General features: G+C 46.9%; 1 protein-coding gene across 1 annotated transcript in view; it reads right to left on the bottom strand.

The window, feature by feature from the left end:
- The window catches only part of MAD1L1 (mitotic arrest deficient 1 like 1), a 305,040-nt gene that overhangs the window by 122,252 nt on the left and 158,406 nt on the right, over positions 1–24,382 (bottom strand). Inside the window, exons 14-15 of the mRNA XM_082064189.1 lie at positions 20,425–20,481; positions 1,898–1,986 (exon numbers count right to left, since the gene is read on the bottom strand). Coding sequence (XP_081920315.1) covers positions 1,898–1,986; positions 20,425–20,481 — 146 coding nt within the window. The remainder of the gene's footprint in view (positions 1–1,897; positions 1,987–20,424; positions 20,482–24,382) is intronic.

Consider the following 24,382-nt stretch of genomic DNA (forward strand, 5'->3'; position numbering starts at 1 on the left):
CCCCATAACAAGCAGGAACTCATGAGATCCACTCATCCCTGCCCAGGAATTAAGTTTTAATTCAGGGCAAAGCCAGACATCTCCATCCCCGCCGCCCAGAGCCTTGCGCAGTGTGAAGCGGCCTGGACTGTGTGGCAATCCAGCTGTGTCCCCCTGCACACGCTGCTCCTGAAGCTGCTCGGTTAATAGATGGCAAACACTGCTCAGTGACGATAAACACAGAATAATGAGTCTTGGAGGTGAAAACAGACCGAACATCTCCTACATGAAAAGGTGCTGCAGCCTACAGCAACCCAGGGAGGGAGAGACCGAGGAGATAGCGTAGAAATGCTCTGAAACCCTTCAGCTCCCAAAAGACAGCAAGGAGGATGCTGGTTTACTGATAGACAGTCTAATATTAATCAGGAGCAACGGGCTCAATGTTGCTGAGGAGGTGGTGAGCGCTCCTGCAGCTGTCTAAACGTCGGCTTGGAGAGGGTCTAGTGTGCCCTAGCAAACGGAAAACCTGCATGAGCTCAGGTCAAACAAACATCCACAATACACAAAAGCAGGGGGAGACAGGTTTATCCCGCTGAAAAAGGGAAGCCATAGCATACTACCCTCTATCAGAACTCAAACATATGATACAGTGAAAAAAGGGAGATATATGTCTTGGGTTTGCAGAAGTGCTACATCACCCTGAGGGAGCTACACTCCAGGAGTAAGTCCCTAAGATTAGGTGTACAGCCCGAAAACGTAACGCAGCAGCTCAGCTGAACATGTGTTGTTTTCAAATACCTCCCTTTGCTGCAGAGCTGGGCTTTCAAAGCCGAGAACAAGCTCCAGAGGGAAAGCACAAGAGCAAAATCATCATGTACAGGCCAGTCATTTCTGCTTTCTGCAAGATTCTGCTTGCTGCAACACCTTGCTTTCAGTCATAAGAGGCCGTAACGCTTTATAGTGATGGAGCTGAAAATATAAAAGAATTAAGAAACAAAACCCCAGCCAAAGTCTTATATCAGCTGAGAATAAAAAAGCTGGGCCTGTCAAGATCTGATTTGTGCAGTTTAAATAAAAGGAACTTTATTAAACATTCAGAAACAGACGAACTTTTCTGCGCTTGGTATTTCTTGTGTCACCCGCTTTGGAATGGAAGCTGTAAATGCTTTAATAAATACATGTAAAGGTTGTCTAGCTTCACTGTACCTTTTGTAAACGCTCATGTATCCTCTGCTGAAATGCTGTTCTGTAACTTCCCTTTCACTGGAATCACAAGGGGTACCCCCCTGCCATCTGCAGCAATGCGCCAGGGGAAACGTCCCTCTTTTATCTCCAGCGCTACACCCACATTGGTTTTACAAAAGCTGGATTCTAAACCTCTTTACACACATGCCAACATCCTGTGTTTACAGTCGAGATTTGGTCAAAATAAGAAACAAACAGCAATGCTGTTTCCACAGGAAAGAAATTCAGCAGCGGGAATAGTGACACAGGAACCCATCTTATAAATAAACTGAACGCAAGAGACCCCAGACATTAAAAGAGAAGAGCCTGCAGACCCCCAAAAGATGGAAAAATCAGGGGCTGAGGCTTTCTGTTAATGCTTCATGGATTTCTCACATCCATAAAAGCTGGTTGGGAAGTAAAAGCACGCTCAGGAGAAGAACATCCTACTTCAGAAAGACAAGGAGAACACGTCCTGATGCTGCTCCAGGAATAGCAGGCACCCTATGGACACAGGCAATCTATACACACATACTTTTTCACGCATTGTAGCACGGTGTGGTCCTGTACCTGCTGCTCTACCACGAGGTGGCAATAACCCAAACAGGCAGCGGAACCACCCCGGGCATCTCCCTTTCCATTAGTTCCACTGAAAATAGCAGAACCTTCTCAGCCTTCCGACTGCTCTGCCTACCTGAGTGTGTCCACCTCCTCCTTGGTGATGACGGTACTTTGCTCAGCTGTGCACTCTTGAGACTTCAGGACCTTCATCTCCACCTCCAGCTGCAGAGGAGAAAAGCCATTAGTTCCTTCAGTACTAATAAGGGGGACACGTGAACAGCAAAGGGAGAAGGAGATCATGATGTTCTGCACAGTTCAGACCTTTCTCAGGATACCGATGTGAAGCACAACTCCTCATGTGTTGAGTGTCAAAACCTCAGTTAAGCCTGGTTCCCTTTGCAATCCCTTTTGCCTTCCCCAACAAGGTAGATGTGGCACAGCAAGTTGATCGTTTCTAAGCAGAGCTTCTGCTTCTCTTCCAGATACTTCCCCAACCTGTCCCCCATGGGTAACGGGATGCAGAGAATTATCTGTGTGGTGTTAGGAGCTCGCTGGTACCCAAGATTCAGTATTGACAGTTCAACCTCATTTAGCTTCAGTTCTTCCCCAGAAGAAATGAACCGAACCACGGGATTACGCTGTCTTGTCCAGCACAACTCTGAGACACATACATTGAATCCGAAAGACTGGGGAATATTTCCAGCGCTTTACAATATACACTTCTGGCTCCGGCGGCTCAGGTAGCTCTGGCGGAACAAACAATTACCAACACTTTCTGCCTCTGGCATTGCTTGGGAAGGAACTCGCAAAAAAGTACCTCAAAAACTTACAGAAAACTTCCTACCCAAACTCTGCCATTCCCAGGCTCCCTGACTTACGGGAATCTGTATCCCTAATTTAGCTATCAAGACAGTGCACAGATTGATAAACGACATATGTTACTTGTTTCTAAACCTCTCAGAAAATGATTTATCATGAAGTATAAGCAGAGACAAACTACCCGGAGACACTCAAACTTCTGTTCCAGCACCATCTCCCGGCTTAGACCTCCTTCACACTCCTCCTCCAGATTTTGGATTTCATCTTGTCATCTGTCTTTTAGCACCTGGCAACTAATTCCCCTAATAAATCTATTGACAGAAACTACTTTTCACTCAGGAGGAAACCAATAAGCAAACCAGCCCTAATTACACACGCAAAACTTCTGACTGCAGAGAGTTGAGTGCTCAGCATCAGGGAAACAACCCATGAACAGACCGTTCCCTCCAACAGCACCCATTAGGCTTGTAGAGCAAAACCCCATTGCAAGGGCGAACTGCCGGCAGACAGCGAGCTGGCAGACCCTCCCAGTTTGACAGGGAAGGGGAGCGTATTGACACGTGCAGTCGTATTGCTCAGCCAGAACCGACAGCTTGACATACAGCCTCTCTGCCCTTCCAGGCTCACCAGAAAAGACAGAGCCTGGCAGCACCGGCAGCAGGAACGGGCAGAAAAGGATGGTTGGATTATTCTCCCTCCCCTTTCTGGTACCATGGGATGGAGCAGAAGAGCGGGGGTCAAAAAAGGTTTTAGCCGAATTTCCCCCTGTGTTCCCCTCCTGCCTGTCAAAAGGCACCCAGGAAGGAAAAAATAAGCAAAGGCCCACCTGCATCATCAGGCTGTACGAATGTTAATGTATATTAGCTGCCTGATAAGATTATCACAGCCAGAAATGCTTCCCTCAATTTTCTGATTACTGAGCTTATCTCTCCCAGCTCAGCCCATCACAGATGGCTGGGGATAAAGCACACGCACCAGTTCATTCCAGAAATGTGAATAAAAGGTACTGGGACGAGGAGCAGGCTTCAATTCCAATCTACTTCTAGCAGGAAAACACTCATTATATCTCCCGTTCCCCGCGCCCGCTGAAGCCTGGATGTATTTGCTGTTTCAGAGCTTTGTGCTGCTTCTGGACTGCGTGTGGACAGCACTTGAAGATGGAAGGGCTGGTAAATATGTTATTTATCATCAGCTAAGCAGGTTCAGCCTTGAGTCCAACAGCCACCTGCTCAGCGACACGAGCAGATAAATCACGGTCACCTTCGCGGGGGAGAAGGGAGGGCGGAGGGGGTGGGCGAGGAATTTGCTGTTGTGATCTGGGGTCTCCTGTGTTGGCTGCAAAAGAATAGGGCGTGTAACGGGAAAAGGAGACGGGCGAGCGGCCGCACACGCGCTCAAGCAGATGCCGCCGTGGAAAGCACCAGCGCGGGTCTCGCCTGATGTACAGCGGTGACAAATGAGTGCCGGGGATGCTCGGTAGCGACGTGATGAGATTCCGCTGGGTGTCTAAGAAGAAGCCATGGAAGGGGAATGAGCAGGGAAGGGCACAGGGGCTGTAAGGGCATTTTAATGTCATTTCTGTGTCCTCCCAATTTTCAAGCACCAAAGCTGGACTGAAAACTTGATGAGCCTGAGGTGAGAAGGGAGGAGGGAATGGGGATGTCTTTAGAGATGAAACTGGCTTGAGCGCTTAAATGTTGACCCGGGCCAGCTTTCCTCAACTAGGATTCAAACCACTGCAGAGTTTAAAGTTCAGGCCAAGGCACAACTTTATGCCACAGAAAATTATTGCCATTAAAACCTTGTTAATCACTTATTAAAAAAAAAAAAGGGGGGGCGTGTTAAGGTACTAAGTATTTCATTTAAAATATGCAGCTTGTTTCCTTTAATTGTTTAGGTTTCAGTGAGGAAAATATCCCTGCCAGTCTCACAGAAGATACTAAAAGTGCTATTTATGTCTTTTCCAGGGCAAACAGAAAGTTAGCTGAGATAAGACAGAGTGGCTTGTTGTTGGGATGCAACTCTGATTTTCCAAAGGCAGCACAGTCTAAGCAAACAGGTCCTGGTGAAACAAGAATGAAGAAAACAGCAAAAAATAAGAAATCCACTGATAAAAGCTTCCTCTTACTTGCAAGTTTTGCCTGGAGCACACGATCTCACCAGCCCCTGGGCAGCCTTGGCGAAGCGCTGCGTTGGCATTGCCACCACCTGCACTGCAGCTCTGCACATCATCGGTCAGAGCAGAAAGCAGAGAAAAGAGAAAGAAGCAGCAGCACTGAATGAGGAGAAGAAGCAACGGGAAGGCGGTAATAGGAGAAATACAAATCCATATTCTACGTAGTTTTCAGCACTTGGTGCAAACCTAAGAGGTGGGGAGGACAGGGAACTGCTGGAGAGAGTCCAGCGCAGCCACCAAGATGCTGCAGGGAGTGGAGCATCTCCCGTGTGAGGAAAGGCTGAGGGAGCTGGGGCTCTGGAGCTGGACAAGAGGACACTGAGGGGGGACTCATTCCTGGGGATCAATATGGAAAGGGGGAGTGTCAGGAGGATGGAGCCAGGCTCTTCTGGTGACAACCAGTGACAGGACAAGGGGCAATGGGTGCAAACTGGAACACAGGAGGTTCCACTTAAATTTGAGAAGAAACTTGTTCCCGGTGAGGGTGGCAGAGCCTGGCCCAGGCTGCCCAGGGGGGTTGTGGAGTCTCCTTCTGTGCAGACATTCCAACCCGCCTGGACACCTTCCTGTGTAACCTCAGCTGGGTGTTCCTGCTCCATGGGGGGATTGCACTGGATGAGCTTTCCAGGGCCCTTCAGCCCCTGACACTCTGGGATTCTGTGACTGAGGTTACTGAGCCCATTCCCTTTGACAGCCCCTCAGGAGAGCTCTGAGGACGAGGCGTTAAACACGAAATGTCTCGCCGTGATGGCAGTTTGTCCCTTCCTGTCCACTTGTCCTTTGCCAGTGGCCTCGAGAAGGGACGAGGAGAGGAATAGCCAACCTCCTCTTGCTGTTTTCTCTGCCCAAGTCCCATCATATCCCTTTTCCTCAGTTAATTTCCAGTCCCATTCTCTCCTGCTCACCACACACCACTTTCAGCGGGCATTTTCTGCTTTTTGGACTAACTCAACATTCCTGCTTAAACTCTCCCAATTTTTATCCATAATTCTATATAACTGGCTGAGTTAAACTTTTATTACTTTGAATACATTAAACTAGCAGAAGCCATTACCCAGCAGAGAGGGGTAAAGGGCTGCTCAAATTACAGCTCATTGCCATGTTCCCCCATTCAGCACCGAATGACCCAGGTCAGGCTTGGATCCTTTAGCTCTCTTTTATGTTATCTGGCTGTTTTAACCAGCACCGAGAGCAGAGAGAGAACATTGTCCTGAAATACAGCACCGCATCTCTTATCCTCAAAACTGCACCAGAGGGACCTAAGTACCTGCAGCTTCTGCAGGAGCTTCAGTGTTAACATCACCCAGGATCAGACCCAGCGACAGCCCCACTGCACAGAACACATCAGCAACCTGGAAAGAAACCAAGCTATTATTTTAATTTATCTTTTTTTCAAGCTACCCAAGGCTTTTATGATGCTGGAGTAACGAGTAACATGAGAGCCCGCAACTTGTGAATAAAACATATCAACAGGTACTTAACATTTTGACTGTGTGATGTTCTTTTCTCAGAATATACTGAAGCCTCTTGCTCTCAACCTAAAATGAACCTGTTTATCCCAAAACCTTTTCTGCTCTCACTTCATAAGCTTGAATTTCCATCCAGCTTTACTGCTCTCAATAGAAAGTGATTAGGACACATCCAGCACACCGAATAATTTAGAATGTCCACTTCCACAACGATACAAGTACCCCAAAATATGAAATGCAAATACTTTTTCCAAAATAGGTACTGTCAACATCACTTACAAACTGAGAAAGAGAGGAAGGAAGGACATGGACAGATTTTCACTAGTGTTTCATTAGAGGAAACCTCGTTCTCCTTCCAGCCGTACTTCTAAACCCGCCTGGACAGGACTTCAAGATGGTCGTTCTCCTCCAAGCAGTAATGACACGGCAAACACCCACAGCAGCCTCACAAACATGTTCCTTGCTGGTTCTCTCTTCTGTAGGAATTACTTAAAGGTATATGAGGTGACAGGAGAAGCATAAAATTATAAATTCATCTCCTGACAGCCAGAAAAAACAAAACTTTAGAGCGCTGATTTATTTTTTTCACTATATTCCTGGCATTTGTCATTTCTGACCCATATTTGTCCCCCCCAAAACAAGTGCTCTGAGGCTCCGCAGTGCCACGGACCTGCTGTTCCTCCTGCTCGATCCCACTGGGCTCCAGCGTTACACAATCCCAGAATGTCAGGGGCTGGAAGGGACCTGGAAAGCTCATCCAGTGCAATCCCCCCATGGAGCAGGAACACCCAGATGAGGTTGCACAGGAAGGTGTCCAGGCGGGTTGGAATGTCTGCACAGAAGGAGACTCCACAACCCCCTGGGCAGCCTGGGCCAGGCTCTGCCACCCTCACCAGGAACAAGTTTCTTCTCATCTTTAAGTGGAACCTCCTGTGTTCCAGTTTGCACCCATTGCCCCTTGTCCTATCACTGGTTGTCACCAGAAGAGCCTGGCTCCATCCTCCTGACACTCCCCCTTTCCATATTGATCCCCAGGAATGAGTCCCCCTCAGTGTCCTCTTGTCCAGCTCCAGAGCCCCAGCTCCCTCAGCCTTTCCTCACACGGGAGATGCTCCACTCCCTGCAGCATCTTGGTGGCTGCGCTGGACTCTCTCCAGCAGTTCCCTGTCCTGCTGGAACTGAGGGGCCACAACTGGACACAATATTCCAGGTGTGGTCTCCCCAGGGCAGAGCAGAGGGGCAGGAGAACCTCTCTGACCTACTGACCCCCCCCTTCTAACCCACCCCAGGTACCATTGGCTTCCTGGCCACAAGGGCCCAGTGCTGGCTCATGGTCACCCTGCTGTCCCCAGGACCCCCAGGTCCCTTTCCCCTACCCTGCTCTCCAACAGCTTGTTCCCCAGCTTACACTGGCGACAAATCATGAAGACAAACCTTTCCAAAGCATCTACTGACCTACCGCCCTCACCCCATGTTCAAAATGAGACGGAGTTAAACCAGTCACCCTTCAAAACCACAGTTATGAACTTCTGAAAATTTTAACACACTGCTTAAAGTAACAACCAAACCTCTGTTCAGGTGCCTCATTTTTGGGTAGTGAAGGACTCAAATATGAAGTATTTCAACTCACTGCTAATGTTAGGGTTTGCATGTTGAAAAAAAGGAGGCGGTTCATTCGCCCACATCGTGTACACGTATTGCAGAGAACACATGCTGGAGACATACAGCTATTATTTGAATAATGAGTGCATTTTAGTGAGGGGCTGATACAGCAATCTTACCCTGATGGAGTGTGTCTGTACGTCATTCAGCATCCTTGGAACTGTAAAACGCAGGAAGTGCTGAATCCATTATAAATGTCTAAAGGTTTATTTAACAATGGGCTGATGCAACATCCTTTGAAAGGCCTTCCTCAGCAAAAGAGCTGATTTTAAAAGGCAGAGATAAATAGGAACTGAACTGCATGGGGCCGGCACGGAAAGTTGAATTGAGAGCTTGTGTTTGACTACAAGTCTCAACACAATTCAAGAAGCAATTTAAATACATAAATATTTAAATGTACGAATATCAAGCAGACTTGTAAAGGAAGAGCGTGCACTAAAACAGACAAGAACAGAGAAATGGGACCCTGACGATGACCCACACGCTGAGGTGTGAAAACAGCCAAACTACCGTTCCCCGGGAGCTCGAGACACCGGTTATTCCAGTGATGCTGCTTGTGCTTCTCGCCAAAGGATGTCGCAGCGGCTAAGGATGGGATTTGCCGCTCTTCCCACTGAGCATGGCAAGCGCGGTCACCTCCTGTTGTCTACAAGCTTATAAATCTGGTGTCGAGACAGAAATCAAACACACGCAAACACCAGTGAGCTTAATGTGGGTGTCTGGCAACACCACGAGGTAGTGAGACACCGTGCTGAGCACTTCCATCCATCATCCCGCTCAGCAAAAGCGCGATCACCTCTTCCATGTGCTCAACACACCGATGAGCTGCTCCCCAAAACACGTGCAGAGAAGCACACACGGGGAGAACTAAGCCCATTTCTCAGCGAACTTCATTCTTCTTCAAAGAAACAGCACAATACTTGCAAACCAGAATATTACCTGTCGTTTAGAAACAGGCTAAGCAGTCCAGGATTAGTCGGCACATTTTCTTGGGGAAATTAATCCGTGATGCTATTGCAAAATAAAAGCAATAAAGCCAAAGGAAATCAGAGATTCAATAAAAAGTGGTTTAGAACTACCTATTTCCTACTTGGTTGAATAATTTTTTCTCTTTAAAGATAAAGCCGAGATGGATCAGAGTTGCCAGTCGCTACAGGTTATCCAATGTGTAACAAACTTGATGTGCTTTTATCACTGAGAAGACAGGGCTAAAAGCAACCTTTGAGCAAACACTTTCCTAAAAATGTACTCATGCATATATATTATTGAAGATACACACAAACTGGGAAATGGACATATGCTGACTTCTGCTTCTCTCCAGTACCGTCTGGATTGCAGCTTTTCTCCTCCTGTTGCAGTAAAAAGAGAGCAATTTTTCAAGTTTATACCGAATGTCATTCCATTTCATTTCCAAATATAATCTCCCAGAGAGAAGGTTTGCTTGCCCTATTTCCAATCTCTAAAGTTAATACACAAATTTATATTCCTTTCTCCCACTCGCTCTCCTAAATTAAGAGGCGTAATTACTAGGAACGCTTGCTACAAACGAACGGAGCGCCAGGGGAGAAGGAGCTGTCAGCGCCGGACGCTGAGCAGCGCGCTGCTCTCGCTCCCATCCCCGGAGGATCCTGCTTAGGAGGCATTTCTGTCTTTCCTATTAGCAGGAGCAGCTCACAAGCAGGAGCGGCCGCCGATCCCTTCCCAGGCAGGACAATCATAAGGAACAAAATCACAAAATTTACTTCAGCCCACCGACGAGCCGCTGGTGCTCACAAGGGCCCTTCCGAATTCACCTCCTGCCTCTCCACGCTCCTGCCGTCATGTTGCCCTAATGAGAAACTCAGATCTGCCATCTCAAAATTCAGCCCCAGTCTCATCCCTCTCTCCACCCCCATCTCCAGCACCCTCTCAAAAGGAAGATTGATTATTATAATCAGACTTAGCTCTGACACAGCATTTGCATTTTCAAAGCACAGCACAGTCATTAACTAATTCATCTACCCCAAGGGAGCCCTAACGAGCTCTCACCTCTCTCCCCTCTGGTTCCCAATGTGCAGGCAGCCGCAGCTTCTCCTCAAACACCCCTCTATACACTGAGCTGCACAGCGCCATTGGTGAAACGCCAGACAAGCTCAGGGAGCCAAATTCAGTCCTGCAGCCAAGGAACTGCTCTGCTGCTCACATGGGAAGGGGACGAGGGCGCAGACACCCTGTTTTAACCAGTTTTCCTAAGGTTTCCATATGCAATCACAAAGGTATCGGCTATTACAGAAAACAGCTTCTGATCCACAAAATAAGACCAGTGCCACAGGGGTCCCAAAATTACCTCCCTTCCATTTGAGCAGCATCAACCACGAACCTCAGCTGTGAGCACGTGAAGAAGGAAGCACCATCCCATCACACCCTCCAAACCCCCCGCCCATCCAACCAGCTCTTCCCCAAACACCTACAACAGGGTGCAGACGTGTGTGCAAAACCCAGCAGCTTTGAACAGCCTGAATGTCCCACCAGACCCATTCAGTGATACTCGGGGCCCTTTTTACCCACATGTGGTATATACAAAACCACACACAGGCTCTGGAAGGAGCTCATCCTTCTGTTTGAAGAGCACATGCTCTGCTCATGTCTGAAGGCAACTGTCCAGGTCACCAGCACAGACTCCCTGTCAACTGCAAGTAACGTGCAACACCAGTCATCATGCAGGCACCGACTTAGGATGGTTTCGAGTTTTGTCTTCTTGCGCTTCGTTCCCCACTTTATGCTGTATTTACTCCTTTCTGGTACTCGGAGATGGGTGCAAGATGCGACAGTTTGGGAAGAAGCACCGCTGGGCATTTCAGCAGCATGGAAGCTGGCTCAGAGCTTAAGATGAACAAAACTGGAAAGTTTGAGGGGAAAGAGGAGCAAATACTCTGTGCAAGAGACCCACTGAGCAAGGGAACTGCAGATGCTAATTTAGACCCATGGGTTTATTTGAGTATAATTACGTATTTCAACTCTCGCTTAAAGAGGAAGGAGCAGACGAGGAATCTCTTCCTCTCCATCTTGTGCAGCCCCGTCCTGCCCAGGCACCACTAGGAGACATCACCGCGCAGGACAGCAGAAACCCCTGGCAGCTCCCACCCCAAACACCTCTCTTGGCTCTAACGGCTCATTCTGAAGGATCACCTAATTTCCATGTTCATTCAGCTCAGAGCCTCTCTGCTGTTATCAGCCTCTCTCCACCACTTTCACCAGCACGTAGATGACTGTATCCTTTAATTACTACCGAAAGCTCCTCCCACCAGAGAGAGCAAAACAGCTGGTGTCCACCGAGAGAAGGAAACTCCAGAGTAATTAGCTTTAAATGGCTGACACCTCCTACCCATTACTCCTGGTTAGAGCAGCAAAACACTGAATAACAGTCTCTTTAGGGAGCCTGTCGAGGTGTCGGACTGAATGTGCCGCAGCCGCGGTGCTGGCGCAGTGGAGTTGTCTGCTCTCCAGAAGAACATCTCACAGGTCACTTCTTTCATGCAGGAGTTGCTGCTTTTCCTAGGAGCAAGTCTTCTGGCAGCTGTAATTCATGTGCAAAGCAACCAATAAATCTGCAAAGATGTCATACTTCCTCTGCACAAAGACTGAATACAGTTTGTTTCCTGTAAATACACCCTCGAGGAGTTTCTGGAGCTTTCAGTCAACAGTTCTTATTAAATGGTGGTTTGTCATCCCACCTCTTGTCCCAATTATCAGTCTTCTTGTTGAAAAGTCATCACATAATAAACAGTCAGAGATGAATCTATTCATTTTACTGACCACCCAGGAAAACCAAAGGGAAAAGAGGAATCTAACACCCGTTTTTGTTCCTTCATCTCCAAACATAAACACAGCGGAACTGATCTCTGCTTAATGCTGTAAGACAGCAAAGGAGCCTTTGCTGAGTGCCAGACTTGAAAACTGCACTTAATCCTCTTGCTCCGACTCGCAGGGAAGGACCCACAGCCTGCACTTCAACACGCTTCGAAAAACTGCTCTCCCCTCCCAACGCATCTCCAGCCCAGCTTTGCAGTTCACGCAGCCGGGAGCCCCGTTTTCCGGCACGTCGCGGCAGAGAGAGGGACGGGGACCAGCAGGATTTCACGCTCAAGGTGTTTTCTGAACTCCCAGAGATGGGAAACATAAGGATGGGGCAGGGGATCCAGCTACGGGAAAGCAGCAGCTCTCTCGGCAGAACCTCCCAGCCGCCTTCAGGAAAACAGCAGATCACAGAGTCCCAGAATCCCAGTGTCAGGGGTTGGAAGGACCTGGAAAGCTCATCCAGTGCAATCCCCCCATGGAGCAGGAACACCCAGATGAGGTTACACAGGAAGGTGTCCAGGCGGGTTGGAATGTCTGCACAGAAGGAGACTCCACAACCCCCTGGGCAGCCTGGGCCAGGCTCTGCCACCCTCACCGGGAACAAGTTTCTTCTCCTCTTTCAGTGGAACCTCCTGTGTTCCAGTTTGCACCCATTGCCCCTTGTCCTGTCACTGGTTGTCACCGAGAAGAGCCTGGCTCCATCCTCATGACACTCACCCTTTATATATTTATAAATATACAAGATGCTTGGAGAAGTCTTGTTGCCCAAACCCTTCCCCAAAGAACAGGCTAAGAAAAGCAGATTTAAGGTTTTCTAGCGAAATGCCCCATCCTCAGGCCCTCATGCAGCAACAAGCAGAGGCTTTTAATGCATAAGTAGGAAATGTCTCTCCTGGTGCCAAAAAGCAAAGGTTACAGGGCCCTGCCAAGAGCGCTCTGCCCGTTTTAGCCTCTCGGGGCTATGCCTGTGGTTCCCTTCAGCTGCCAGCTGCAATCGCAGAATGAAAAGCAAAAAGCAATTCCCTCTCAAATACCATGTGTCCAGTTCTGGTGCCAAAACAGAAACGTGGCATTTTAACCTTTGGTGAACATGTTCCTGCTGCCACTAACAACGAGCTCCAAGGTGCAGCTTGGAGGGGAGGGAAGGTGTAATGGATGCGTGGTGGGTGACACTGAATACAGCATCAACAGGACAGGGCCTGGCAGGAGCTCCATTTTGTACAGCCAGTCTTTAGCGCTTAATGAAATATTCATAAATAAGTTAAAATTCTCCTGACAAGCTAGATCCTGTAATACAACAAAGAGTTGTCAGCCTCAATTAAGCGATTCCGAAGAGGAAGGGCGCTACCATTCATTATTCACCAAGAGGTCATCGGAAAAATTCTGCTCTATGATCCCCTTGTCTCTGCGGATAAATGAGGTTTCGCAGGTCCTGCTGGAGGCCTCTGCTGTCCTGACAGCGGCTCAGAGAGCCCAGCAGCCACCAGCACCCGGCCCAGCACCCAAAGGCAAAAACCACCAGGAACACGCTCTGCGAAGGATGCACACACAGAAAGATTGAAAACACAGCAAATAACACAGCAAGCTGACCAGGCTGTAGGTGCAAGGACTGAGGCAGTCTTGAAATGTCGTGGGTTTTTAAGCTTTTCTCTCCCTTTTTGTACACACAAAGCCAGCCCTGGGCGAGAAGTATCCAGCAACCTTTGATCTGCAGGCATGACCAACGCACGTGCCCTCAACGCTCCCTTAGATCCCATTGCTAGAGACCTTCTCATCCTCCCTCTTGCTCAGGATAAACTGCGCCTGCAGAATTGCATTTCTCGGATGGGATCTCTCAGGCCGCTCCTCCTCTGATGCAGGTACCACTTCCCGGGACTGTGAACGCAGGAGCAAACTGGTCTCCATCCTTGTCACAAGCACGTTGGAGATTAAAGATGAGTTTGTCCCATCCTAACATGCCTGTTCATCAGAACAAGTCTGCCTCGCCCTCACTGGACACGCATGTTCTTTCTACAGCTTCTCCAAACCGCCTTTTAGGCAAGGCAGAAAAAAAGGAGCAGAAATTGCTGAACCTAGAGATACGCAGGACCTCTTCCCCTATTTTCCCTTACCTTTCAAAGTGCTGAACATTCAGAGAGCCCCTGCGCCCTGCAGGAAATTTTAGTTCAACTAAATCAAACCACGTGAGTCTGAGGTAGCCTAAAAACTTCTCACAGACTCTGCGGGTGGACGTAGCCTGGAAAAGCACAAGACTCGCATGCATGTCATTTGGTGCCTTTTGTACCTCGAGGCTGTGGCTCTCATAATATCCCTGTCCCACTCATTTTATTTTACCAAGTAACTCAGTATAACTCAGATTTGACATTAACAACAGCAACACTGACAACAGGACTGCTCTAATCACAGCACTGCAGCGTCCTCTGCACAGAAAGCCGGTTTCTTTGTCCTCTGCTCCACAACTGAAGGGAAAAAGCCCTACCTCTTCCTTTTCCCCTAGTTATAATCCTGCAATGCAAAGGTGAAAACACGTTATCAACTCTCAGCCTATTTCTGGGTTAAGGTGTAGCCCTCGCTATCATCCTTTTTAGCAGAAAGCAACCCATGGTGCTTGTCAGGTTTTCGACGTACACCTGTAGCGTGGAGGCTTTTCCAAATGATGGGCTGAGAATTAGATCACTGTCCATATGTTCCATGTGAACTGGGCTCGCTGCTCAGTTTTGGGTGAACATGTGTCCCTGGGGAGCCCCACGGGAGCAGCACTATGGGGGCAGCTCCGGCTCCTCCTTGTCAAATCCCAACCCCATGTCCGCTGTTATTACCTTTGATGAGAAAATGAAAACAGGCCCGTTGAAACCAGACGGTGCTGCCGAGTTCCATAAAACTTCCACGTTAATGGGTCCAACAGCAGGTTCATTTATGTAATGGGGCTTTCAAACAGACCGTTTATTTCTTTTTAATTCAAAGGGAATGTACTATTTGATCCCAAGTGCCTGGCTAGTTTTTTAAAGCAGAGATAAACCACAAAAATTGACTCACTAAATCTCTTCTTGGAACCGAATTAAAATAGCATTGAGATATTACCATGCAGAAGTGTAATGTATGGACGACCTCTCCACTCAGCTGCCAGGATCCCAAAGCTTCCACCACCCGCAGCCACATGCAAGAGATGCTTCTGATGTTGCCACCGTTGTGTGTGGAACTTGAATTTTCCAGGAGGGAACGTGCAGCAGATGCAACACAACCAAACTGGGCTGCTCAGCATTCCCTATGCTAAGAGGGCAAAAAAACCTCCTCTCTCTGTTCCTCAGCTCACTACATTCCTGCGCCATGGGAATGAGCAAGGACTAATTTTATGTACTTGTTTACGACAAGCATTGAGAGTGAGCTCTCACCTAGGAAAAGGGAAAAGTCACTCTGAGTACTCCCATTCCTCTGTTCCAGGGTTATCTGGAGAACCAAAGCCCTACAGGAAAAACACCAGGAGAAAAGCTGAAGCAGAGCATCAATGACTCCTGCACGCTCACCTGCCTTGTTCCAGCAAATAACATTTCTAAATGAACAGGGCCACACAATAAAGTGAAGAACAATACAAACACTCTGAAGTATATACAGAACAAACAAGCAACAAAAGCTTCTGCTGAAATAAAACTACCTGATAGAGAAAAAAATGTCTCAGACATCGATCTGAAAACCTATTTGAAACAAACGAAATTCACTGAAGATGTCGGGTCAAAAAATATAAACACAAACGCAATTACCGATAACACAAAGCAGGGAGGCTTTATCATAGAGGAGAATAAATAGATGAGGCAGAAGAAGCCAGGTGAAAACCGAAGGAACAGCAGCAGAATTGAAATGTAACAGCGCAAGTCCCACCATGGCCAGAACTTCTCCTAAGAGCTGAGTCTTCATCAGTCAGAAACTAGAGAGGAGGACAAAGAGCTGGGTTAACCAATCGCAGGATGAACAGCAGTGCCATGGGGCAGTGGAAATGGGTAAAGTGATTCTGAAATGGAAGAGCTGAGCTCTATCCGGGACAGAGAGGTACCTGCCTTTACCTGGAGAACACATTCCTGTCCAAGCTACTGCTGGAACATCCCCTGGAATGATGGGACCGCTCTGCTTACTCATCTTCAACAGAGACACAGAAAAACAGGTAGAGATTTAAAGGAAGCTGCAGGATTCACGAGGAGACTGAGGAGCCTGTTTTAAGAGGAGACTGCAAGAGCTTGATTTGTTTAACCCAGACAAATGAAATGCTGGGAGAGAACAATTGTTCTCTATAAATATGTCACGGCATAAATACGAGGGAGGAAGAACAGTCACTGTAGTTTAAGGAGAACATTAGCACAAGAAAAAAATGGATATTAACTGCACGTATATTTTCAGTTGGAATTGGGAAGATTTCAGCTATCAGAGCAGGTTTTCAATGAGAGCAAAGGGACAAACCACCTAAGCAGTTTCAAGACAAGCTTGATAAATTTATGAACTAAGGTATATGCTGCAATTGTCTGAGTAACCAAAGGACTGGACTTTATGATCTAAGAATCCTCTACCAGTTTACTGTTACTATATAATTTCATTCTGGATCAGCTATTTTTGGTGTCGCTTTATAACCAGATTCACGTTTCTCAATGTGATTTGAGAACTGGATATTTCCCTAAAATTGCCATACTAAAACCGTTGCTGTGCTCGTGCTGTGCTACTCACCCGCCTTGGGTTCGCCCATCTCACACAGGGTGTTAGAATGAAACCTGCCACGTGGTCGGGAGATCTGCTGTCATATTGCTAAATCAGACTTGGTTCCATCAGATCGAACAGACGATTTGGCTCCTTAACTCTCCCTGACCTGCTGCCCTTAACTAAAGGTCTCCCTTTATTTAGCAAACACTTTTACTCGAGGCAACAGGCATTCGTTATTTTCATTTCAAGGTGTCTTTATTTCTTCTGTAAAGACGCTCAGTTTAATGCCATTCATTTTGTGATGGCTACAATCTCGGACTTCTTTACCTCCCACCCTGCTAAGCAGTTCTTCTGATTCTTACATCCACCCTTTTTAATCTGCTGGAGTGTGAAATAGAATTTGTTCCAATGAGCAGTCTATAGATTTCAGATCCCGCATGGGCCAAGCTGTGTTTTGAAGATGAAAGCCAAAAGATACCCGGAGCACCTCAGGGCAGTGAAAATACAGGTGATATGTTTTTAATACCAAGCTGACTTCCCTCGGGGATTAATGATGGAGAAAAAAAGTCTTGACATGAGCGCCCCCGCTACAGAACCAGACTGGAAGTGTAAGATGAGGCACCACAGATGTTGCTCGGATGGCAAGCTGGAGCCAAGTTCCTCCTGTCTATAAAGGGAGATGAAAAAGCAAATCAAAGTTAGAAAGAATTAACACATCTGCTTTTCTCCCTCAGGAAGGGAAACAAAAATAATATAACAAACAAAACAGTGTTTTCTACAAATATTGTTTTGGCTTGAGCAAAGCTCGCTCAGGTCTGTGCCAGCAGAGCATTAAACATTCCATATGCAGGAAGATCCTGGGACCGTCGAGCAGGGGCCATATGTGTGAACTCTACAAGCAAACTCTTGCATATGCTGGAGATAAAGCTACTGAAGCACTAACCTTGATAAAGAAAACTTCCCATGATGGTAAAATTGTCAGAAAAGTGCATATACCTACACAAAAATTACGGCGAAGAGGTGTGTTTAGGCACTAAAAAAATACAATAACAAACATTATTTTGGCAAACAAAGGAAACACAAAACCCACAGAACTGCGGGACAACTCAGCCCTATCAGAGTGGGGAGTCCACGTACCAGCTCTCTGGGCAGGCGCTGCCCCCCCCCCACAGGAGTGCACACAAACTGGGGATAAAGGAGAATAAAGAACTGAAGGGACAGAGGCAGAGAAAAATCAAAGTTTCATTGTCTTAATTACACAGTACAATGATAAGGGTAATTTTTCTTAAATCAGAAAATAAATTCTAGGTTCAAGTTCCCTGAAGGATATAAAATAGTAGAGGATTTTTTTAGGGTTGTAATCACAAATGCATTTCTCCAGCCACTACTGGCCATGTCTAATTAGGGCAAAGTATGTTAATGATACAGCGGCACAGCCCAGAGACGTCTTCAGTTGCAATATTAATTGCATTTATGGAAAGAAGCGTGAATTGTGCTTATACAAGCTAATTAGTATGGGTTTGCTAATTAATACTGGAAAGTCAAACTGCCTTTGTCTTGTCAACTGCAATTAGCTGAAGATGTTTAAATTTTCTTTTTCTTTTCATTTTGTTCTCCTAGCAGTAAACTGACTATAGATGATGAGCAACGCGAACATGTGCTGGAGCACACACGGCGGTTAGTGCAGCAAATCCAACTCACGCTCCTCATGCGAGACGTTGTGCGCTGGCCTAGCGCAGTGTCCCCTACAGACTCGTCAATGAGATCCAATCAGCTGCTTCAGCAGCCTCAGAGCCCATCGCTTCATTTCCAGTGCTCTGGGGAGGGTGGCAAAGCCATTAGCACCCTTCGGGGTGGCAGGAGAGATGTCACTTCGACAGAGGTTTATCCCCAAAGCAGCTCAAAGACCCAGCAGACTGTATGATAGCACCTGACAAGTGTTTCTTCCATCCCACTCAGGGCCATAAGCCTGTCTGCACAATGGATGATGAAAAGCAATATCCATACCTGTCAGCACCCGGAGCGGGACGAGCCCTTCTGCATCCCCCCAAGCCACGGGGGCTGAACATCAAACTAACAAGCAGTGGATCACAGGTGAAAAAGGGGGAGAGAGATGAAAAGGAAGGCAAGATGCCAGGAATCCAAATCAGTAAACAATCGCTGAAGTGTCAACTTTAAAGGAGTCTGAAAACAAGGCCATCCAGGTGAGACACTGATTTGGAAAGGGGGAAAAAGAAAACACGTCAAGAAGATGTCGTTGGGCGGCAGGGAGGAGAGCGGAGGTGACGGCACAAGCGCTGGAGCCCCTGGGCAGGCAGCTCCCTGAGAGCCCCATCCAAAGGGACAGGCACCGGCCAACCCGAAGACAAGAGCAACACAACCTTCCCTACCAGGGAGATCTCACCTGGGACGGAGAAGAACCATTTCCCACCAGTGAAAAGGAGAAACTACGCTGCCACGTTTCTCCTCAAAAGGGAAAAAGAGGAAATAAAAAGTCTCTCTTCCTCTGCTGGAAGCAACTTTCTTATATTTACTGAACAAAATTCAAAGTGCTGAATAAAGGCCACCCCTCGCAATCCACGGAACGCAGCCTGTCGGTGGGAGATGGATGTGAGCGTTACTGCAGATCACCAGACCTGCGGTTTTCCACTCAGCAACCCTTGGGAATAGGCACCGAACACCAACTGCTGCTTTATCCTCTGCTGACAGATGATGCACAACACCAATTAATGCTTTAACGCTAGAATTGCCAGTTTCACCAGCTCTCTGCTAGCCTAATATGACAAACTTTTGATGGCTAACAAGTAACTCAAAACCCAGGCTTAACGAGGCAAAAACCACACAAAACATTTAAAACATAACAGCAAATTTATCCTTTGATACGTCCAGTGAGCACAATGCAAAATTGATGGTACAGTATTGAAAACTAGAACAAGGCAGCATGTAATGAGATCAGACGGTAAACAGGACTCATTCGGTTTTCTTTGGAAACATCAGTCCTGACCTGCAGCACCACAGAAACAGCTGAGCACACCGAAATATGGGCCCACAACGTAAGACCACCCCAGAATCAGAATCAATTAACACTCTCATTACAGAATGTCTGATGTTGAAATAGCAAGGAGAACAAATTAAAGAATAAAAAAGGAACCTAGAGGATGTATGGCAACCTAGTAATAGGGGCAGCTCTGCCCTTCAGTGCCCTGGCAGAGTTAAGTGCAAGTCTAAAAAGTCTGGTCTTAGCACTGGAGTTTACGATTGAGGTTTTAGAGTAGAGGTCTGTTTAGCACCTATTGACCGGCCAGTGACACACACTCATCTTTGCATTAGTAATAAAATTAATCCGGTGTAAAACACATCTACACAATGACTGTTTACATCTTGGACACTGCTCAGGTTTGTCTTTCTCGAACAAGTTGCAGGAATCCCAAAATTCACCCATCAGTAAAAACATTCGTTCATGACACAGCTTAATGCTGACACCTCATTCATTCCTGAGTATGAAGAACGGCACACAACAGTCATGAAACTGCACGTAACCCTCCCTACCGCCTGGTGTTGTGGCCTCTCTGATTTCTGGTCTTTGAGGGAACTTGCAATAAAACAGATAAACCCAGCAGAAAATTCGCAGATATTATAAAACATTAGTTTGAGGTAATTCTGTTGCATCTCATCTGCTTGTTCTTTGCACATGTGAGACTGAATCAAAGGCCCTCAAAGGAAGGAGTTAACTCAGTATGAAATTAAATGCTTGCTTCTGCTCTAGAACTGCTAACAAAGAGAAAAGCAAATTGCCAAGAAAATAAATAAAGGGAGACCACTAGATCTCATCCAACGCTTGTTCCAGGTGAGGACAGAGCGCCAAGACTAGCACTGGTGATACAAACTTTTACAATGCTAATTTGCTATTCATTTCTGAATATTTGGAACCAATCCACTGTTTAAATGAACTAAGTTTTGCATCTCTTACCGCTCCGCCAAACAATTTCAAACCTTCAAAAGAGAAACACTTACCATCTCTGCTCTTTGCTTATGATTTCCCACTTCTTCCAGAACTTGAGACAGCTGGCCCTTCAAGACAAAAAAAATAGAAAATGAAGTTTAGGAAATACTTGTTGAGGTTTCAAATCCCAAATGGTTCATGGAAAATGTTCCATTGAAATTCTGGGGTTCAATGGTTGTGGTAGAGTCCTCTCCGGAACACAACCCTACTGGATTCCTGGGAGAAAAGGTCCCAGTGCAGGGAAAGGCTTTTTCTTGAAGAAACTTAAAGAATCCCAAACCAAAGCGGAAATATCTTGTTATCCCTGGATAATTTGAGGAGAAACAGGAATCTGACTCAGCGAAGGAGCAGTTCTGTTTGTGAGAAAAGATTTTAAACAAAATGGCTATTCTGGAGAAGCCACGTAGGCTACTGCAATGTTAGTACTTCCCACGTCTTTTATTCCATGAGACTTCGCTGGCCGGCAATCAGCCATCCTCTCATTAGCAGAAAGCCAAAAAATAGTCTCAACTGATGACAGAGAAGCTAATTTAAACAACAGAAACAAACAAGATGAGCTAAAACAACCAACTTTCCTGCAAACCAATTCACAGGATTTCAAGCAGATATTCATTAAAACCCTCCGGAGTCCCTCTAACAATCTCTCGTCACACATGAAATGGGTCTTTTGAGTGCTACATCCAAACCAGAGACAATAAGACGAAAAGGGTTTTAATAAAAGCCCGAGACTTGGCACAGGGAAATGAAACATGTTCATTGAACACCACGGGAGATGTGAGTCCCAACCAAACATGGAGCGTACGTACGAGCAAGTGAGAAGAAAAAAGTAAATTATCACCAAGTTTGATGCCGAAATATCAGGAAACTATAAATTTGCGGACATCTGGGGAAGACTTTTTCCCCACTATTATTGAATTAGGTAGAATTACACCAGCAGGTTGAAGCCAGAAAGGAGTCACACGAAGAAGAATTAGAAAACATCCCTCTCGGAGACGCTATTTATGAGAGATCCAGCATAGCCTTTGCAAAGGATAGAAAAGGCCCCGACATATTTTACATCAGGAAGAGGCTGCAAACACTTTTAGACAGGAGAAATCAAAAATACAAGGAGGAAATATCCCATAATTTACCTTGCATATAATATAGCTTGAGGAAAATAACCAAATATAAAGCTCTCAAGCTGCTGTGCCAGCACAGACCTAGAGGTGAACGTGGACAGCAAGTTCAAAACAGCAGCAAATAACAGCAGATCAGTCTGATTTGGAGAAGCAATCAGATAAGAATTAAATCACAAAATAAGATTTCTTCATTGCATTTATTTCTGGACAGCTCAGCTCAAAGGGAGAGAGTAGCTAACTAGTGGGAATTCAGAGAAGAGCAACTAAACTTACCAGATTGATGGAAGAAATTATTTACGAAGACTCAAAGATTTTTAAACGTATGGTTTGACTCAAACTCTCACAGAAAAGCAAAAAAGGACATATTTAATGTATTCAGAGCCATTAAAATGATACAGCTGGAAATAAGGAGGCTTTTCCAGCCCAGCTGATCCCGTCCAAAGCGGGACACGGGTGGGTACAGGAGGGACAAGACAAAGCCCAAATTTCGGTGGGGTGCCCTGCGCCTGCTCTTGCCTGGCTGCGAAGCAGATGATCTGAATGCTTTATCACATCCAGTTTGTAAACATTAGCCCTACCCCAGACTTTCTATTAGCTTAAATCAAATATTGAACCTAGCTCAGCTGTTAGAGGACAGCTGCTTGCGAAGTGATTCACTGCCATGTTCCCTTCCAGGCCACGAGAAAATACAACCTAATCACCAGCAGCATGACAGACGCGCACATTTTTAATTATGAAGAAGAAATTAGGCCCTGAACTTGTCCCCACATCTCAGTTAATCAGAGCGCTCTGGAGGAGCTGCCAGGCACCGCGGGCCTGCGAGGACGGGCCTGCAGGGCCCAGGCCCGGGCCTGGCGCTGTGCTGGGCCCCGCGCCGCAAAGACCTGAAAGCAATACTGTGATGTTCGTTCTTAGCATTTACCTACTTTCTAAGAATTTACTTCCTTAGAATTTTAGGAATGAATTGTTGGACCATAGAATCATTTTGGCTGGAAATGACCTTTAAGATCACCAAGTCCAACTGTTAACCCAACACTGCCAGGTCCACCCATGTCCCCAAGAACCTCATCTATGAGTCTTTTAAACCCCTCCAGGGATGGTGACTCCACCACCGCCCTGGGCAGCCTGTTCAATGCCTGACAGCCCTTTCCATTAAGAAATTGTTGCTAATATCCAATTTGAACCTCCCCTGGTGCAGCCCGAGGTCAGGTTCAGTCATGCCTGGCCACTTTTCAGGAGCACTGAACCTCACAGAACCCCAGAGTGTCAGGGATTGAAGGGACCTGGAAAGCTCATCCAGTGCAATCCCCCCATGGAGCAGGAACACCCAGATGAGGTTACACAGGAAGGTGTCCAGGCGGGTTGGAATGTCTGCACAGAAGGAGACTCCACAACCCCCCTGGGCAGCCTGGGCCAGGCTCTGCCACCCTCACCCCCAACAAGTTTCTTCTCAAATTTAAGTGGAACCTCCTGTGCTTCAGTTTGCACCCATTGCCCCTTGTCCTGTCACTGGTTGTCACCAGAAGAGCCTGGCTCCATCCTCCTGACACTCCCCCTTTCCATATTGATCCCCAGGAATGAGTCCCCCCTCAGTGTCCTCTTGTCCAGCTCCAGAGCCCCAGCTCCCTCAGCCTTTCCTCACACGGGAGATGCTCCACTCCCTCCAGCATCTTGGTGGCTGCGCTGGACTCTCTGCAGCAGTTCCCTGTCCTGCTGGAACTGAGGGGCCACAACTGGACACTGGACACCATCGCGGGTGGCCGGGAAGGAGATGATGTGCGGAGTCCTCGACACCTACACCAGCAGGTCTGGGAGATGCTGGAGCAGTTTGCCAGCCCCATCGCAGAGTTTTGCACTGGGAAAAACAATGTCCTACCTGTAGGTAGCCCAGCTCTGTTTCACGGGCTTTTCCAGTGGGCACATTCACCTCAGTATCCCAGGAATCTCTCAGTAGGAAAGACTTGTGTGTTGAATTTTCAGAGTATGCACAAAAGTTAACATAAAGCTCCAAGGAAATTCTCATTACTTAATACACATGTTAAATTCCCACGGATCACTGAGCGCAAGCATTAAGAAATCTGATAAGCAAAGAGAGATTAAGAATCAGATAAACAAATAAATGCAAAGTCCAATTTGCCGACTGAAGGCAGCACAACCAGGTAAAATAAAATCAAATAAGAGGCATAAGCAGAAAAAAAAAATCCTCTCAAGTATTCACTCAATTACTTTAAGCCTCCAAAAAAAAAAGGTTTGTCAATTCAAAACATTCATCTTACATGACAACACAGCCTAATCTACTGTCATTGATACTGTCATGCTCCAAAGAGAGTGGCAGGAAAAGAAAGATAACCTGTGCTCCGGCCTCCACGGGATACAGAGCCCAGGGCTGGAAGAGGAGCAGAAGCCGTTTCCAAGGAGAGGAACTCGTCTAAGGAGACATTTCTGAATTGTTTACCTCGCTTCCCTGCATCAATAATTTGTCTTCCCTAGCGTCCAAATGTCGCCCTGACTGACAAAGCTGGAGGAGGTGGGTCGGGGGGTTTAATGAATGGAACTAAAGCAACCTGTGGTTGCAATGCAGGAGTTAACACCGACAGCACCAACAGCCCCACGTTCTTCTCCAGGGGCCGAACGTGAGCCGACTGCCCTGACCGATGGGCAAGCGGCTCAAATGTGAGACTCGTGTAGGAAAAAATTAGCTACTCCATCTCTAATGAACAGTCTTTCTCTACACAACAATACCCACCGCTCTACAAGCAATTAGCAAATCGAAGCGCTCTCTTTGTGGACCTGCATTAATTTACTCCTCAATGTTGCACATTAAATAGCTCATAGGTACGGCTCAGCACAG

This window comes from Streptopelia decaocto (assembly GCF_964273445.1).
Source record: "Streptopelia decaocto genome assembly, chromosome: 13".
NCBI lineage: Eukaryota > Metazoa > Chordata > Aves > Columbiformes > Columbidae > Streptopelia > Streptopelia decaocto.